Consider the following 17,479-nt stretch of genomic DNA (forward strand, 5'->3'; position numbering starts at 1 on the left):
ATCCTGTCCGCATGAGCCCTCATTCTCCACTATTCAGTCTATTATCTTAATCTCAGATAGAAAAAGATAACAAAAAAAGCTGCAAAAAAATTCTTCGCAAAATGTCATAGTCATTATTATAGTGGTTATTTTAGTGATCGAGGGACTGCAATGGCAGAAAACATTGACCTGGAAGAGTCTGTCCTTGTTTGGTTGCATTTTGCTGTTGTCATCAATTATTCATGTCCTCTCTAACTGTGTAAAAATACAGTACTTGGACTCATTTTTGTGATGTGGTTTCAGTGCTACTGCAGCATCTCCACAAGAGATGGGAGAGTGTCTAAAGAAGTGCATTCTCCTCGTGTGTGATCTTGACAAATCGGAGGCTTAGAAGCTGTAAAGCTGTACTGATTGTGTTGTCAGATGTGTTGTGCCTGCAGAGAACATGGAACCATGTCCCTTGCATTGTAATTGTATCCTTGTGTTATTTGCTGCTAGTGATGATGGTCAAAGGTCCTTTGAATATTACATTCCCGGCTTTATCTGTTCTCCATTTTTGTCACAACGACATGCTATTATACACCTGAATTGTTGAATTTGGCAAACATTTTACCCCTCACTGTGTTGAGATACAGTAGCTAACCTCTGGATGGACGTCCAAAACTTTGCAACAGAACATTGACAGCCACTGAGGTCAAAGTTGACGGTTCTGACCTGTCACTTTTCACATGCTGTTGTATTCATTCAACCTTTATGTGACCACTCACTGTCTGTCCCAGAAATATGACTTTGGCCACTGGTGGTTTCACCCCCTCTGAAACCAGACCGATCACATTTCTTGGCTGCAACTCCCTACTCATCCTGTCCCCTCCCTTGTCATCCTCCTTGCCTTTGTCTATGTCTAATGGGATCTCCTTGTTTCGGCTCAATAGCGGATGTTGTTCAGTCTCATGGTGGTGTCTTCATGGACAGTTCGTACCCCTCCTCCCCCATTACGGGCCCCCACTGCCGGGGCCTGCGGAGGGCCAGTGAGGTCAGCATTGCCAGCCAGGTCTCAGGAATGGCAGACAGTTACACTGCCACCAACATAGCCAACAGTAAGTGTTCTCATACCACAAGTAACTCTCTCTCTCTCTCTCTCTCACTCACTCACTCACTCACTCACTCACTCACTCACTCACTCACTCACTCACTCACTCACTCACTCACTCACTCACACACACACATACACACTTCGCCATTTCTATTTGTCTTTCTGTCAGTCTGTCTCATAGCTGTCTCTCTCATAGCTGTCTCTCTCATAGCTGTCTCTCTTTCTCTCTCATTCTCTCCTCTGCACTCGTTTATTCTCCTCCGTCTTATTTCTCTCTCTCTCTCTCAGTCTCCTCCCTCACATTCTGCCCACACCTCGTGCAGTCACCGGATCCCACCGACTTGAGCTCTGCTCAACCACATAACGACACCTGTGATCACACTGCTTTTCGCCCGCTCTGTCACATAGAGGGGCATTCAGAGTACCTGATCCATTGTTAAAATTCAAAGTGTAAAAAAGATTACTCTACTGAGGACGCACTAGCTCACCGCCGTTCACTGGGTGTCTGTCTTACTCTGGTCCATTGTTTCAATGTAAATGCAAAGGAGGAGTGCTGCATTTATCTGATGTGTTTGCGATGCATGCAGAGAGACCCTTGTTGCTGCTGAGTCATTCCTGCATCGTTCACTCCCTGTCGCATTGTCTGCCAAGATGACCAGGCTTCTGTTTTGTGATGTCAAGATTGTCCCCCTCTCCCTTGTTATCTGAAACGGATCAATTCTATTCAAGGCTTACAGAAGCATAACTTGGTATGTGAAGATTTGCCAACATTCTTCTCAGTTGGGATTATCATGTTATTATGGTGCTTTGATTATTTCCAGCTCATGGTCATTGGAAGAAGTGTTGATAATATCAATGCTCGTCAAAAGCAAGTGCCATGGAATGCTGTTCTATGTTTTCAGGAGTACTAAGAGAGCAAATATATTGTGGACAATGAAAGAAAAAGGTGTTTTGTCTACATCCTACTGACTCACCTATTATCCACACACACCATGCTGACTCTTTATGCTCTTTAACTTATTTTAACCTTCCTTTTTCAGTTTTGAAGTGTATCTGAGGACCATATGGACACTTCATTGATTGCTATTTTAAAAGTGTTGTTTTCAGGTCATGAATGCAGCCTGTACCAGAAAATTGTTTGCAAACTGGAATTGACCTATGTGTACTGTATAACATAATTTCCTTTGGCATCAACTATCACTCATTTTCATTTCTTTCTTTTTGTTTTGTTTCCCATAGCACAAGTGTGCCAAATTAATCAATCCAAAAAACTCAGCCTTTTGTCCCAGCTGGCCCTGTCGTCACAAAATAAATTCTTCGTAAGAAGCCCCCCTAAGTCCCGTAGAAAAGTAAGGGCTGACCCAGTCTCAGAATCCTCAGGACCTGTGAATGAGCCACAAGCAGACCCAGAGGCAGAAGCAGACCCAGAGGCAGAAGCAGAAGCAGAGGCAGAAGCAGAGGCTTATGGAGATCTGAGCCCCTCTGTCGAGTTAGACAGATGTCTGTCGGCTGGGCTGGATCATGCTATATCTGACCTGGTCTCTCTGGACTCCCAGGCAGAAGTGGATGAAGGTACTCTTCTGAGGGATGGGCCCTATCAACTCTGTACCAAAGCCAGGCTGAGGCTACAGCTGACTACTATCCTCCTTGTCATAATTTCTAATTACATTGTTCAATCAATCTCCTTTTTTTATGCTTTTGTCTCCAAGAGATGTCTCTCTGCTTTGTGTCTCTCTGCCTTGTGTCTCTCTCTCTCTTTTTCTATGATGTGAACCCTTCTCTGAACCATCACCATCTTTTCCACTGTTTTTTTTACCCAGTATCAGCAAAACCATAAGCCCTATGGGAGTTTCCTTTGTCATTGTATGTTGACACAACATACAATGTACCAAAACAATAACAAAACAGTTACAAAATTCTTTTATATTCCCCAGTGTTTGTTCTACAGTTAAACATCAATGCATTCAGTGTGGATGCACTTAGTTTCAGATATAATTTACTGTATCAGATTTTATGTTCAATCTCTTCTTCCATCTTTCTTAATTTTTCATATACTAATACAATTAACACTGCTTGTTTGTTGCAATAATGGTTCTTTGAAACTAATTTTATCAAGGTTCTTTTCTATTATTATCATTGCATAATAATCTTCTCTCTCTACATGTATTTCAAAGCTTTCTGCTGGTAGTAACAATCTTCATCTGCACTCCCCTGTAGCCAAGGAGCTGCTGTGGACTATCTGGGCTTTGATTGTGGTTTATGATTGAAAACAGCCTTGTTTCAAACTGATCATGTTTTCACCTTTTTTAGGGGTGTGTAGTAGGAGGTTTTGATCTTGCCTTACTATGCCAGTCCATCTCCCACCCCAACCCTTACCCGTGAACCCTCTTCCCCCATGTAGTTGCAGCCCGTTGGTGGGGCACCAAGCGTATGGATTTTGCCCTGTACTGCCCTGATGCCCTGACAGCTTTCCCCACAGTGGCACTACCGCACCTCTTCCATGCCTCTTACTGGGAGTCCACTGATGTTGTGTCCTTTCTGCTACGGCAGGTGAGTATTCACTTAACACCCATCACCCCCTTTTACTTCACTGCCAGTGAGTTTGGTCTCATCTGTATGTCTCTTGTAGGTCATGAGGCATGAAAACTCCAGCATACTGGAGCTGGATGGTAAGGAGGTGTCGGAGTTCACCCCATCCAAACCCCGCGAGAAGTGGCTCAGGAAGAGGACCCACGTTAAGATCAGGGTACGGTTGTCAGGAGCATAACTAAAGCTAGAACAGTGTTGACCACCTGGCTCTGTACCAACAATGTATCTGTATGTACCTTTGACAGAATGTGACAGCCAATCATCGTGTCAGCGATGCAGTTTTCACAGAAGACGGGCAGCAGGTGGTGACAGGCCGCTTCATGTATGGTCCTCTGGACATGGTCACTCTTACAGGAGAAAAGGTGAGCTCTCTCTAAACAACCATTCTTTCCATTCAGTATTATTACAACAATATACAGAGTAACTGCAACATTCCAATGCCTATGTACAGATACATGCACAGTTTAAGTACATATACCTCCATCCTGAGTCATGACTGTATTTATTCATTTGTTTATTTATTTATTTGCTCATATTATAATCGGTGTGTATGTGCATATCGTGTGTCTGTGTACATCTTGATCATATGTGTCTGCGTAGGTGGACATACACATAATGACTCAGCCTCCATCGGGAGACTGGGTGTACTTTGACACGGAACTGACCAACAGCAGCGGCCGTGTGTCCTTTGTCATCCCAGAGAGCAAACGGCTGGGGATTGGCGTCTACCCGGTCAAGTTGGTGGTCAGGTGAGACTGGCAACTTGGAACATAGCCTAGAAATGTTTGTTTACATAACTTTATATTGCATTGGTTGGATAATTTTGCTCTTGTAGTTGATAGCCACTGACATCCTCAGGGATGATGATCTTTTTCTTGGAGTGTCAATGAAACACAGTCCTTGCTTGCCTCTCTTTTGATCTGTCCCTCATTTTCTTTCCTCTCTTATGTCCCTCTACCTCTTTATTTCTTTCTTTCTGTCTCTATCTCTCCTCCTCCATCTCTGTCACCCCCAGGGGGGACCACACATTTGCAGACAGCTACCTGACAGTTCTTCCCCGGGGAACTGAGTTTGTGGTGTTCAGTATAGACGGTTCATTCGCTGCCAGCGTGTCCATCATGGGGAGTGACCCCAAAGTACGGGCTGGAGCCGTCGACGTGGTCAGGTGACACACTTACAGTAACTTGTCTTTCTAGGGATTGGTTGAACAGAATAAGCATCTGACAAAATTATTTATCTCTGTTCCTATCATCATCCATTTCCCCCCTCCTCTTACACTCTCTCTACTCTTTCTCACAATATGATTTCTCTCCAGGCACTGGCAGGACCTTGGGTATCTGATCATCTATGTCACAGGGCGTCCCGACATGCAGAAGCAGCGAGTGGTGGCTTGGCTGTCTCAGCACAACTTCCCCCACGGCATCGTCTCCTTCTGTGACGGCCTCGTCCACGACCCCCTCAGACACAAAGCCAACTTCCTCAAGTCCCTCACTGAGGTTAGGGTGGCAATGTGGGAGTGGGTTGGTGGGCTGGAGTTTTTCAAACAAAGAAGCTCTCTTAGTCTGAATTTGTAGATGACATCTGATGATTTGCTGGTCCCACAGGCTAATATGAAGATTTTTGCTGGCTACGGTTCTACCAAAGACATCTCAGTCTACACCTCCATCGGCCTCTCTGCCTCCCAGATCTACATTGTTGGTCGAGCCTCCAAGAAGATGCAGCATCAGTGCCAGGTAGCTACTCTTATGTTAGTGTGTACTAGTCCTGGTCCTCTAGTGGCTGTATTATTAATTATTAATTAATATATGAAGATGAATCTTCAGACACCTGTGTTTTGGTTTGAAAATGGGGACCAGTCAATATAAGGAAAGTTTATTGTATGCACCACTTTTTGTCTCTCTCACACTCTCCCCTGCCTGTCCTAACAGTTCATCACAGAGGGCTATGCAGCCCACCTCTCTCAGCTGGAGTACAACCACCGCTCCCGGCCAGCCAAGACCAACAGTGCCCGCATGGTCCTACGGAAAGGCAGCTTTGGCCTGGGCGCAAACAGCGACTTCCTGAGGAAGCGTAACCACCTGCTGCGCACCATCTCGTCCCAGCCGTCCCCCACTTCACCCACGGGCAGCGGCCACAGCAGACCGGAGCGCACCCAGAGCCAGTCAGACAGTGAGCGTGTGGAACGGGAGAGGGAACGCCTGGAGCGAGCTCACAGCCAGGGCCACGGACACAGCCACAGCCACAGCCACAGCCCTGCCCAGCGCAGTATGAGCATGGCAGCCGGATGCTGGGGCCGTAGTGGCAGCACCAAGCTGGAGCCCGGGGTGTTCAGCCCAAAGTAGGGTTATGGTGAGAGAGAGTGACACAGAAGAGGAAAACATGATGAGAGTTGGAAAGGTGACTGTGAGAGCAGATTGATGATTGATACATGGCAGAGATGGGGATAAAGGAGAAAGGTGTTAGAGGAGGAACGGAGATGTGAAAAGAGGAATGGAAATCTTGAGGGAGAGGGTCAAGTGGTGGGCTTGCACCTTGATGTCTCTATTACTACAGAGACAGGAAGAAGAATGAGAGAATACAGCATTGAGAACCCGTTGGTGCTACAAACCAATATTTGTAAAGGCGACACCATCAATATGCCTGCATCAATAAAAACAATAATGGACAGTCTTCAGACAATAATACAAAGGAGAAAGGCTTTTTAAGAAACATATTCAAGCAAGGAACATGCATGCACAACAAACAAAAACAAAAAACTGGCCAACAGTTGGAAGAGGGTCAATAGGAAGATGATTTTTGCAAATCTAGACTGTTTCTATGTTTTAATATTATTTTTGTTTTTTATTTATCAGTGTCTTCAATACACTATAGACATACACACAGTGCGTGGCCTCTCAGTCTGTAGGTTTGAGAAGATGACTTTAGATTGGAGCTGGTTCTGGACGATGGTTACCTAAGCGCCCTCATGCTGCAGGTTTAGGTAAATGCATATCCTGAAAGATCATATAACCAACCCTGGATTACGCAAGTGTGTTGTATCCCCTCCGAACATTGCCACAGTCTGCAGTCACTGCAAATACACAAAATATAGCCAAAATACTGTAATTCAAGTCTATAAACCAGTTGCTCTTTTTGCACTTTGGTTACAGTTGAGACCCTGATCATTGCCTATGTTACAGTATGTTACATTATATTTATTACAATGCACTGTTGGCATTGTCTACACAGCTAGCATATGTACTCTCTCAATTACAGGATAAACTTACACCACTGAAGGTGATGTGCCAAAGTAGGAAGTATAGAATTGTATTGGATGTACTGTATGTGAAGGGAGAACAGCTGAACCCAAGATGTGCTCTGAGAGAGATGGTAATCTGTGTGAAACTGAAACTGCCCTGTGGGGCACAGCTGTTATGATTGTATAGTTAAAGAAAACCAAGATTTGTATATAATATTGCATTATCTTGTCAAGCTTGGGATCAGGTCACAAGGGGCCATTCTCAAGTATCTTCTCTCTGCTGAGATAATCATATTCAGGATACACTTTCAATGACCATTTAACAGGATACAGATACATAGATCGGCATGTATATATTAATTTTATGTTTTAGTTACTTTAACTGCATAGTGATTCATTTTACAGGTTCCAATCATCTGTAGAAGCGAGTACACAACAGAGGTATTAGCCTTGCACAGTATTGTATTTCTACCACATTGTTTGATCATGCAAATCACCAGAGTTGTCAATGAAATGAAACTGCTATCTTATTGTGTCATGTTTATTATGATGTATTTGGAAGATTTGGTATACAGCCTTTCACCTGTTCATAAATGTAAATGAGACATTGAATGTGCACATAGACAATACTATTAAGGTTCAAGTGGGAGTTCTTTGCAGAGGCGAGACAAATACAAATCTGCAAATTGTAGATACTGTAAAGATATGCTTTGAAATGTAGGAATATTATTTATTCCTTATATTTAGATTTATTCAATAATGTTAATTGTTTCTAATTTGAGTGATCATTTTGGTTTATGTATTTAAATGATGTAGCTCTTTCCCTGTTTCAGACATGTGTAGAACTATGACTGTAATGGACCAATGAGAACTGAAATTTTAATGAGAAGGTGCAATATTACCCAATCATGCCACAGCAGCAGATCCACCATGCTGAGAAAATGCCACAAAGCATCGACAATCAGTTAAGCAGGCACATACTGCAACAGAAGTCAAGAAGCAGGGTGTTGCTCAAGAGGGCAAGACAGAACCTCATGCTCACGTGCTCATACTGTAGATTGTCTAGGTATCCTGTGATTTGAGACATCCGATTCATGACCATCGTCAATTATTCCGAGAAATGAGCTCTTGGTTCATTTGTCAATGAAGGGAGGAGCAGTATCTGTGTCACACACATTACATTCGATTATGCTATTCCTGTCTAGTGCCCTACTATAAGCACCCTATTAACATTCAGGGGTAACCCAGAAACCAATGCCCCAAATACACATTACCATTGCATAATATGGAGTGCAGACAGCACATTAGGGGGTATAGGTAGTAAAGCAAAGCAGATGTACAGTAATTGAAACTGTAGTCTGTCACTATTCCTATGCTTTGACCTTTGCTTTGATAAGTCGCTCGCTCATAGCTCTATTGGCAACCCGCTTGTCTTGCTGTACATGAAAGTGTACCTGGAAGTGAAATGGGATAATTGGGGAAGCAGCTCAAGAAACCACAAAACGCATACTGTAACCTTCTTACAGCTATGAGGTGACCACTCTTTGCAGCATCAACCCTGCTCTAGAGATATCAATGTCAACTTTTAACATCAACTTTTAACATCAATGTCAACAATGTGCAATCATCAATTAAACTTGAACCCCTCTGGACAGAGACAATCTCCATTATTCTGCTGACACATGCAGATATTACCAGAGGCCTTACAGTTCCCTTTTTTGCCTTACATTCACGGTTCCCTTAGTTTGATTTTGACCCATGGATTAATATTCTCATACAGTATACAGTAGAATTAGTTGGTTACTGGAAAATGCCATCATTTCACACAAGACTTTGGTATGACTTGTATAGTTGATTGGTTGTTATTCATAGGAAAAGTATGTACATAAGAACTATTACAAATCAAAATTGATGTCGTCTTAAGACATCCAATCAGCTACTTGTACCAATAACATGTCATATCAGGCCTTCCCTCTGCTCTTTTTAACAGGTTTCATCTCACGCTTTCTCACAATTGTTGCAATGGCAATGTTACCGTGACCAATTTTCATGGTCACATCATCAATATATATTTTTCCTGGCTGTAAATGCAATGTTACAATACCTTGGTGAGCACTTGGTAAACAGTATCAGTACTTTGTGTTCTTTAAAGGTATTGGACAGCTTTATTTTATTCATTCCCTTGTGTTTCCATGTACAGTGTATAAAGTAAATATGAATAACAAAAGTAATTTGTGGTTTCTTATCTACATTATTTTAATGGCAGGACTCTTGGGCCAATTGCTGCCAACTTTAACAGAGCGATGATTGCAGGATTATCATTTGTTAAGACAGGGTGCGTTCCAATTCTCTACCCTTCACCCAGAAGTGTGCATTCAAACACTTCCTCTCATGCATTTAAAATATGTGGATTGGTGCAAGCATGGCTGGAGAGTGTTCCCATATTCCTTAAACCATGCCATTCCTTTTAAAACCATGTTAGAGAATGGGAGCACAACCCTGGTTTAATAAATGATCATCCCCTGTCAAAGTTGGGAGCAATTAGCATCTTATTTTCAAACCCACCATTGGGATATTCCAGGATAAAAAAACACTACCTTACATGGTAACACAGTAGAAGGTCATTTCAAGTTCAGAGCAGAGATAGATCATCATAGGCTCAGTCACCTCCATTCAACACAAAGTACTTCACTCAGCACCCAAAAAGCAAAGGAACATTTAAACTAAATTGTTTAAAAATTGGTACATTTATTGACTTTTGGTATATAAAGACATTTCAGCTGCCATGGCTATTCCAACGCATTCACATAGAACTAATTATTTATAACAAAATAGCAGATTTAAATGAGTTAATCAAATCAAATTACATACATACTTATCAAAGCAGTGGTATCTGCATGTTCAAGTTCACATAAGCATAACTAAAACATGTCTATAATTCAGCGTATTCAAATATAGGCACTGAGGGGGCTGATTTTAAATGGTGGTAGTATGTGGGTCACTAATGAATGGCTCTCTGTTATCTGGGCATCGTTACCATACACCCACCATTCATTGCAGACTCCTGTCCAGTCCAGTGCTGCATAAAGTAGAGATATCTCCAGTCCGAGGTGGTGACTCAGTTCCTTTGTACCATCGCCTTAGCTACAGGGGGATCCCTCTACCGGTTGGTTCCAAGTTTCTTCTGGAAGGAATTTCCGTCCGCCTTGGTGGCTTGCTGTGAGAAGAGAAGAAGGTGATTAATGTAGAACAGTATCAATTCTGATCCTGGAGAGCCGGTCCAGGTTTTTGCTACCACACCTGAATGAACTAATCAACTGATCTTCAAAACCTTGTTTAGATGAATCAGGTGTGTCCCTGCTGAAGTGGGATTGATTGAATCTGCCAAGATTGAGGATCACTGATGTACACTGTGCAAGCGCATGCGCACACACACAGGTTGAAGGGCCATTGGTGGCTTTTGATTTACCTTGTTGATGTCTTTGTGTTTCTCTTTACTGACAATCTCCTCGATGATCTCACCCTCGCCTCTTATTAGCCTTAAAAGCAAAGATAGAAAATGTCACCTTTTAACCAGGTAGAAAAGTTGGCAGCACACACCTAGCACTCGAGGAACAGAGGTTGGACGTACTGATTAATAGGTAGAAAACACTAGGGATCTCTGGCTTTGATGTACAGTACCTGGTGCGTCCAGTCTCAGGGTCGACCACCCTGCGGATGACACTCTGCCTGGCCTCGTACTCCTCCTTCGTCAGCGGCCTCTTGGTGGAGAGCCTGGCCTTCTGCTCATCAGTCATTGCTGCAGAATAATTAAAACATTTTAAAAACACTCAGTAACTTAGCCTCTGGGCTCGATTTTCATTTACGAGGCTATTCATGAAGCTCCTGAGGGAGCAATACATCCAAACATTGTCAATATGACACGGTAAAATGTAACAAATCAATTCAAATCTAACTCTGATGGATGACATCCTTGACCATCATACCTGGTCCATGCTCGGTTGCCTCTTCACACTGCCACAACTCTAGGAAGGATGGGGGGTTCTCTACAGGCGGAGGGGGGAGTATGGGTCGCATGGGAGCCACCACAGCAGCTCTTTCCTCCAACTTCTTTAACTTCTTATCTCTCTTTCTCTCCTTTTTCATCTGTTTCTTCAACTTTTCCCTCTTCTTCTTTAACTTCTTCTTCTTCTTCTTCCTATCTTCACTCTTTTTCCTCTTTTTCTTGGCCTTTACATCACTTGATGACGACGATGAAGAAGATGAAGAGGAGGAACTGGACGAGGAAGATGAGGAACTTCTTTTCTTTTTCCTTTTCTTTCCCCCATCTGAAGCACACACAAGTATATTTAGTGGCCTCTGATTAGGCCTACATTGACAAGTCTACATCCACACTTCTTATGCTCATTAACTTATCAGTTTTTTAAAGAACAACGAGCTACCGGTTTGCATGTCATTTGAGAAGATAGTGGTCAGTATATAACTAAGCTATACAATACATCGCGGTCGTATGAAAGATTCAATAAGTAAAGGAAACCTTGGCTCTTGTTGATTGTGCGTGAGGCTTTCTTAGGTCTCGGACTTGCACTGCTGCTGCTAGACGAGGACGACGAGGATGAAGAAGAACGTCCCCGCTTTTTCTTGGCTTGTTTTTTCTCTCTATCCTGTCTGCTTTTGGACCCACTCGGGGACCTGTCGCGTGATCTGTCCATGATCAAAAAGCTAGCTAACTTTATGCTTGCAGTCTAAATATTTGTTCGGTTGCTCATCTACACACTTTTGAGTAAATGTCGTAATACATAGTCTCTCTAGCTTAAATCGTATATGAATGTGTAGACGAAATCTCTTTAAAACAAACACCATACAAAAACAAAGACCGGTAAATTCATTGTGTAACCGTGAATGTATTCCCCCATATATTTCCGGATTTTAAGGAAATACGTCCGCCTAAATTGCTGTCCTCTTGCACACTAGTCGTCGAGCATTGTGACAAAGACAGTTCCTACAACATTTTATTATGCTGGTTTTGGTATTTTGTTTTTCCCAGGGAATTTACACCATTGGATTTCCGTGCATCAAGTATCTAATTTGATACATTTAAATAATTAATTCATTTCCACAAACAATATGGTTTTATCACTAAATATTAACAGGAGTAAAATAAGTCATATGTTTTTAGCCACTTATGCAGAATAATAATAATGTTTCACCCATTCTGGTATTTTAAGGGTTGACATGGGGCTGTAAATCATATGGTAACACAGTGCCATTAGAGAGTGGCAATTGATCATCTACTACATCTACAAAGTAAACCACATGAGGTGAAGCAGGGGTATTTCTCTGGTGTATTTTTCCGGTGTATTTCCAGCTACAGGCACTTGTTCCAACAAAAAGTGACATTTACACCAAAAAGTGTACACATATTGCATAATGACTTATTATAATTAAGAAGACCAACCATTTGCAATACATTTTATTTCAAAATTATATTTACAAAGGAATTTCTGAAACTCTGTACATTTAAAGCTTATGGTGTGATTAACAGACTTGTTCATTTCATGACTCTAGCCCTTAACCCTCAGCTCACAATTCTCAAGTGATCTAAAGGGTGTTGTGAAGATGGACAATGGCACAACTGTCTACTTTGCCTGCTAATTTACATCGGTTGGCTGTCTTCTGTCCCTTGCACTTTCCATTGGACCAATGAATATAATAAATAAACTAGCAGTTCAAATTCACCTAAAATTCCAAAGGTCTCATAAAAATACATGGCAAAAGAGAAATGCCAAAAAGTCTAGAAAATAATAAATATGTAGCTGCGTGGGTAAGTTGTGTAACAGTTTGAAACAGTACAATGTTATGAAGGTGGAAAGGATCAACAAGAAGAGAACCTTAAAGCTATCATGTTTCTACCCATCTCTGTGTGCAAGCGAGTTTGCAGAGTTACTCTGGGTAAAAAGGGGAGGGGCGGGGGGATGGAATGTGTCACTGTTGAAGGAGTTCAACATGGCTTGTTATGAGGAGGCTACCAAGCAGATCCTCTCAGGGGGAGTCAGCAGGAGGTTTTTAGCTGCCTTGATGGTGTTCTTCATAAGCATGGCCACTGTCATGGGTCCAACCCCCCCAGGGACTGGGGTAATGAAGCTTGCTTTTTGCTTCACACCTACAAATGGAGAGATAGAGGGTAAGTGTCGAAGAGAATGTATGATAATAATAGTATGTCAGGATAAATGTAAGATGTGACAAATTGTGAAGTCTGTCTATAAGCTCTTACTCTCAAAGTCCACATCCCCAACCAGTCTATTCTTGCCAGTCAGGGGGTCATGCACTCTGTTTATTCCAACATCAATGACTGCTGCTCCTTCTTTGATCATGTCTGCAGTAATGAGGTTTGGAATCCCTGAGATGGGGAGGGGTTAGAGGGAGATATAGTTAGTAAAGAAGCCAATGACATACTGAGGGAAAAGCTACTGAGAAGCAAAACAGCAAGAAGACACTATAGAGAAATGTATGCTAAGAAGAAGAAGAACCCATACCTGCGGCAGAAACAACTATGTCTGCAATTTGTGTGTGCTGACGGAGCTGCTCCTTTGGTGTGTAACGGTGAGAGATGGTGACGGTGGCATCACCTACAACAACAAGAGACAGTTAATGCCAGGGCTTTCATCCAAAAATCTATTTCCCATCACCTTTATTAACAGGGCCCCTGGCACCATCACCCACCACCAGGTCTCTCGTGGCTTCCATCTGTGTGCAGCAACATGGCAATGGGCATTCCTACATTCTTGGAACGCCCCGCCACCACAACATTCTTCCCAAGGGTAGGGATACCTGAAAACCGGAGGGAAGTCAGTTACCAATTTGGCAATTACTGTAATAACAGTGTACCAACATTGCTATGGTGGCAGGCATTCAGGGTGGTGACTGTGATCCTCCCACTATCCCACCTGTGCGTTTGATGATTTCCCAGACTCCCCAGGGAGTGGCAGGCAGCATGGTAGACTGGTCCAAGCACATGCGGCCTACATTGACCACGTGGAAGCCATCTACATCCTTGCCCGGAGACACCGCATTACAAACACGGCGCTCATCAATGTGTTCTGTTAGAAGATAGGACTCATGGTCAGGAGACAGCATACCTTTACCATGTTGTGCATCTTAATAGCTGGGTTAGTGTTTGACGAACCAAATGGATGATTTATATTTTCCAGTATAGGCCACTTAACCATTCAAGTAATTCTTTCTCTACTGAGGTTGCATGACTGTCTTACATTACATTTACATGACATGTCTGCTCTCAAAGAGCAATAATCCTATCCCTGCCCTTTCCCTTCAGCCTTCCCTTACCTGGAAGAGGCAGCTGGACCAGCAGGCCATCTACCCGATGGTCTGTGTTGAGGTTGTAGATCAGATCCATGAGTTCTTCCTCAGAGATGTTGTCGGGCTTTAGGATGGTCTCACTGCTAATACCTATGGAGAAGGAGGAGAGGGAGGAACTATAACCCATAATCTTCAATTATCACCTGCAGGTCAGAAGGCAATTTGGGAGAGTGGATTTTTGGGGAAAATTTTCATGTGTGCAACTTGCATCCTTCAAGATTTACAGGTAAATGAAAGGGCTGTTACTTCAGAATTTATTTCCAGCACAATGTGTGTGCGTGTGTGTGTTCGTACCAACATCAGCTGCAGCCCGGGTCTTATTCAGGACATAAGAGTGACTAGCTGCATTGTCTCCCACAAGGACCACACTCAGGTGGGGTCTCCTGTTGCCTGTGGAGACCCACTGCTCTACATCGGCCCGTGCCTCCTCTCGGATCTGACGTGCCAACTTCCTGCCTGAGATGACCACTGCTTCCTGCCTGCAAAATTTTAAAGCAGAGAGGCAGCGGTTAAAAGGATGCAACGCATGTTGAGTGTCAGCGGGAACTAAACTTGTATTATCACAACTGCAAATAGTCTGAATATGGTCATGTCCTACCCAAAGGTTTTATCGCTTTCTACAGAATGAGCAATAATAAAACTGAAGAGAGTTTTGCTTGAGAATCACCCATCAGTTAGGCCATTAGTAAACTGGTATAGCAATGCACACTGTCAGAACCCCCTTGTTCTTTCACACAACCGGTTGAGTCACTCCTGGCAATTTGCCATTTTCAACATGCAAATTCGTGAACTGCATAACAGTGTTACGTTTTCACTGAGCCATTTAGAAGTAAGACTTTATAGGAACAAAGCAATATTTGTAAACATTTATTGTGGGCATTTGACCTACAGCCCTGTGTACACAAAGTGTGGGTGCATGGTAATCTAAACCAGCAGAAACCAGTGAGGGGTGCTTGCAGAAAGCCATGTAGGGTTTCACCATAAACCAGCAATGGCCAAGTACAGTCACGTTGGGGTTCCTGACGATTGCCCATGTGTGAGAAGGTTGGATGAAAATAGCACGACATAAGTAACACTGTGATCCTGGTAATTTAAGTAACTTCTTCAACCCCCTGCCCTCCAGGCAAGTTGGCTTCAGTGTCGAGTTCACAGAGTGAAGATGAAACCATAGTGCTGCTCTATTCACATTTATAGAGTGTGCTTATGTAATAGTTTGCACAGGGTAATAACTGAGGAGTAATGAGCCATCCATGGTGATGTAACCACCCACTGATCTTGCCACAATTAATTAATCACCCATAGAAATAATATCAGATCCTCTAGCAATGCTTGCCATTGATCCAGGTTCCAAAGAAGATTCTCATTCAGAAAAGATTCTAGAATGTTCAGGGTATGACATGTGCAACCTCCCCCCCCACCACGTTAATGATAGTCAACCTCTGACATACACCAGTGGTGCATAGGGAACTCAATGGGCCACTTCCACCCAAAGAATGCTGTAATTCCTGCTGGGACCATATATACTGAAATGTATGCACTCACTGCAATGTAAGTCAGTCGCTTTGGATAAAAGCGTCAGCTAAATGTCATATATAATGATAACTCTGAACTCTCTGAGTCATAGTTTACTGAACTCGTTTTAACATGTTTCAAGATACAATATGAAGGCTGTGTAATGGAGGAATCACATGCAAATCCCAAAGCAGGAGTGCAACTGGTCCATTACACTTTAGGCTACCAAGTACCCCATAAGTCAGATTTGGTATAGAGATAAGATATTGAATGCCAATTGTGCAAGTATTGTTGTGTCTGTTACGTTTGTAAAGAGAGCTCAATCTCTCTCCCTCGACCAAGTGGGATTTCTACCAAGAACATCAAAGGACCTTCTGGCAAGTTATATCACCAAAAGGGGTGTAACGATTTCATCAGACATGATGTCTGCTAGGTGTGCCCATTCTTCTGACAAAATGAACCCAAAACACTTGTAAAGTGATAGCAGTTGATCAAGGCATTCCCTTTGGCTCACAAAACACAGAGAGTAATTCACATGTAGACACATGTAAATAGAATATAGTGGTCACCATTTTAGCCAACGACTGTCATCATATTTTCAGACCACTTTACAATTCAGCCTGTCTTCAAATCCATCTACATTATGAAAAAGAGACCTCAACCTCCTGTTTTGGGTCCACTGCCCTTTCTTGATAAACGTGTTGCTTCCCCATGATAATGACATCTCGTGCTCCCCTCAGTTGTGGAGCCAGTCATGTGCACAGTGCACACGCGGTTTGTGTTTCTGCACTACATGTGGATCATTAATTATATCTCAATCATAGGGAACGTGGTGCGGTAGGCTATGCCTCGAATAAAACCGGCACATGACATGGGATTAAACAAAATGTAGAATGTGAGAAGAGAAAGGGCTGGCAAATACTAGTTTTAAACGTAGAGTACACAATGTAAATAATGGTTGAGTTAAAAAACGGATCAACATGTTGGTTGGCGAATGTTGGTGGCTCACACATGACACAATCCACATAGGGAGCTATACCGCCCATGCAATGCAAGTGTCCTGTGCGATTTCATCAGCCAGTGACTGTAATGATACCGGCATAGCCACATGGGGCGCACTACTATAATCACTAATTCCGTAATACTCGTTTCGCTACAATGAATGATTTTAAGATGACATAACATTGTATCAAAGCACAACTTGAAACTTTGTCTCCGTCAGTTACAAGAGTGAGTGTGAAATATACAGAGATTCTGTTGGGAGCTCGGCAGTAAATGGAAACCTTCAAATGACCTAAGGATTAATACATTACATTTTCATGAACAAACAGCAGCCTAAGTATTAGTCCACCACGATTAAACATGATTTGATCTATATAAAATTGGCGTACAGATTGTACATACCTTGAGGCGGTCATGTGTAGACTACACACTTGATGCTGCGAGTGTTGGCATAATTTCCGTAGAGCTCTCAGTGTTGCCATGATGTTTATTGGTCTAGACAAATTATCGGATGATAAAGCTAGAGAGTCAGATAAGTGATCGAAATTGAAAGAGAAAGCAAGGAAGCTAGTCGCCCTGACAGATCGCGGTCTGTAAGAAAGACTGAAGCAGGTCGAAATGTTTTAAAGGCTCCTTCCCCCTACCGCATGTCCCCTCTACGTCAGTGTACCATACAGCGCAGAGCC

General features: G+C 42.8%; 3 protein-coding genes across 5 annotated transcripts in view; 1 reads left to right on the forward strand and 2 right to left on the reverse strand.

Moving 5' to 3' along the window:
• The window catches only part of LOC310807226 (membrane-associated phosphatidylinositol transfer protein 2-like), a 44,631-nt gene extending 38,621 nt beyond the window's left edge, over positions 1–6,010 (forward strand). For all 3 annotated transcript variants that reach the window (XM_083673607.1, XM_083673605.1, XM_083673606.1), the window contains 10 exons: positions 912–1,076; positions 2,312–2,644; positions 3,474–3,622; positions 3,702–3,818; positions 3,907–4,023; positions 4,262–4,410; positions 4,677–4,826; positions 4,977–5,157; positions 5,266–5,394; positions 5,590–6,010. In XM_083673607.1, the coding sequence (XP_083529733.1) occupies positions 912–1,076; positions 2,312–2,644; positions 3,474–3,622; positions 3,702–3,818; positions 3,907–4,023; positions 4,262–4,410; positions 4,677–4,826; positions 4,977–5,157; positions 5,266–5,394; positions 5,590–6,003 (1,904 nt within the window). In that variant the 3' untranslated portion in view covers positions 6,004–6,010. The remainder of the gene's footprint in view (positions 1–911; positions 1,077–2,311; positions 2,645–3,473; positions 3,623–3,701; positions 3,819–3,906; positions 4,024–4,261; positions 4,411–4,676; positions 4,827–4,976; positions 5,158–5,265; positions 5,395–5,589) is intronic.
• Positions 6,011–6,016: 6 nt separating this feature from the next.
• arl6ip4 (ADP-ribosylation factor-like 6 interacting protein 4) lies at positions 6,017–11,783 on the reverse strand. The gene is made up of 5 exons (XM_083673608.1): positions 11,437–11,783; positions 10,886–11,227; positions 10,581–10,698; positions 10,369–10,438; positions 6,017–10,116 (listed from the first exon to the last, which is right to left on the reverse strand). Exons 1-5 carry the CDS (start codon positions 11,609–11,611, stop codon positions 10,060–10,062), a joined length of 762 nt encoding a protein of 253 aa, XP_083529734.1. The 5' UTR covers positions 11,612–11,783; the 3' UTR covers positions 6,017–10,059.
• Positions 11,784–12,357: 574 nt separating this feature from the next.
• On the reverse strand, positions 12,358–17,421 carry mthfd2 (methylenetetrahydrofolate dehydrogenase (NADP+ dependent) 2, methenyltetrahydrofolate cyclohydrolase). Its single transcript, XM_083673131.1, has 8 exons — positions 17,196–17,421; positions 14,574–14,758; positions 14,247–14,369; positions 13,847–13,999; positions 13,623–13,730; positions 13,436–13,528; positions 13,174–13,299; positions 12,358–13,062 (listed from the first exon to the last, which is right to left on the reverse strand). The coding sequence occupies exons 1-8, from the start codon at positions 17,273–17,275 to the stop codon at positions 12,914–12,916; spliced, it is 1,017 nt and encodes a 338-aa protein (XP_083529257.1). The 5' UTR covers positions 17,276–17,421; the 3' UTR covers positions 12,358–12,913.
• Positions 17,422–17,479: the final 58 nt, after the last annotated feature.

This window comes from Argentina silus, assembly GCF_951799395.1.
Source record: "Argentina silus genome assembly, chromosome: 7".
Lineage (NCBI taxonomy): Eukaryota > Metazoa > Chordata > Actinopteri > Argentiniformes > Argentinidae > Argentina > Argentina silus.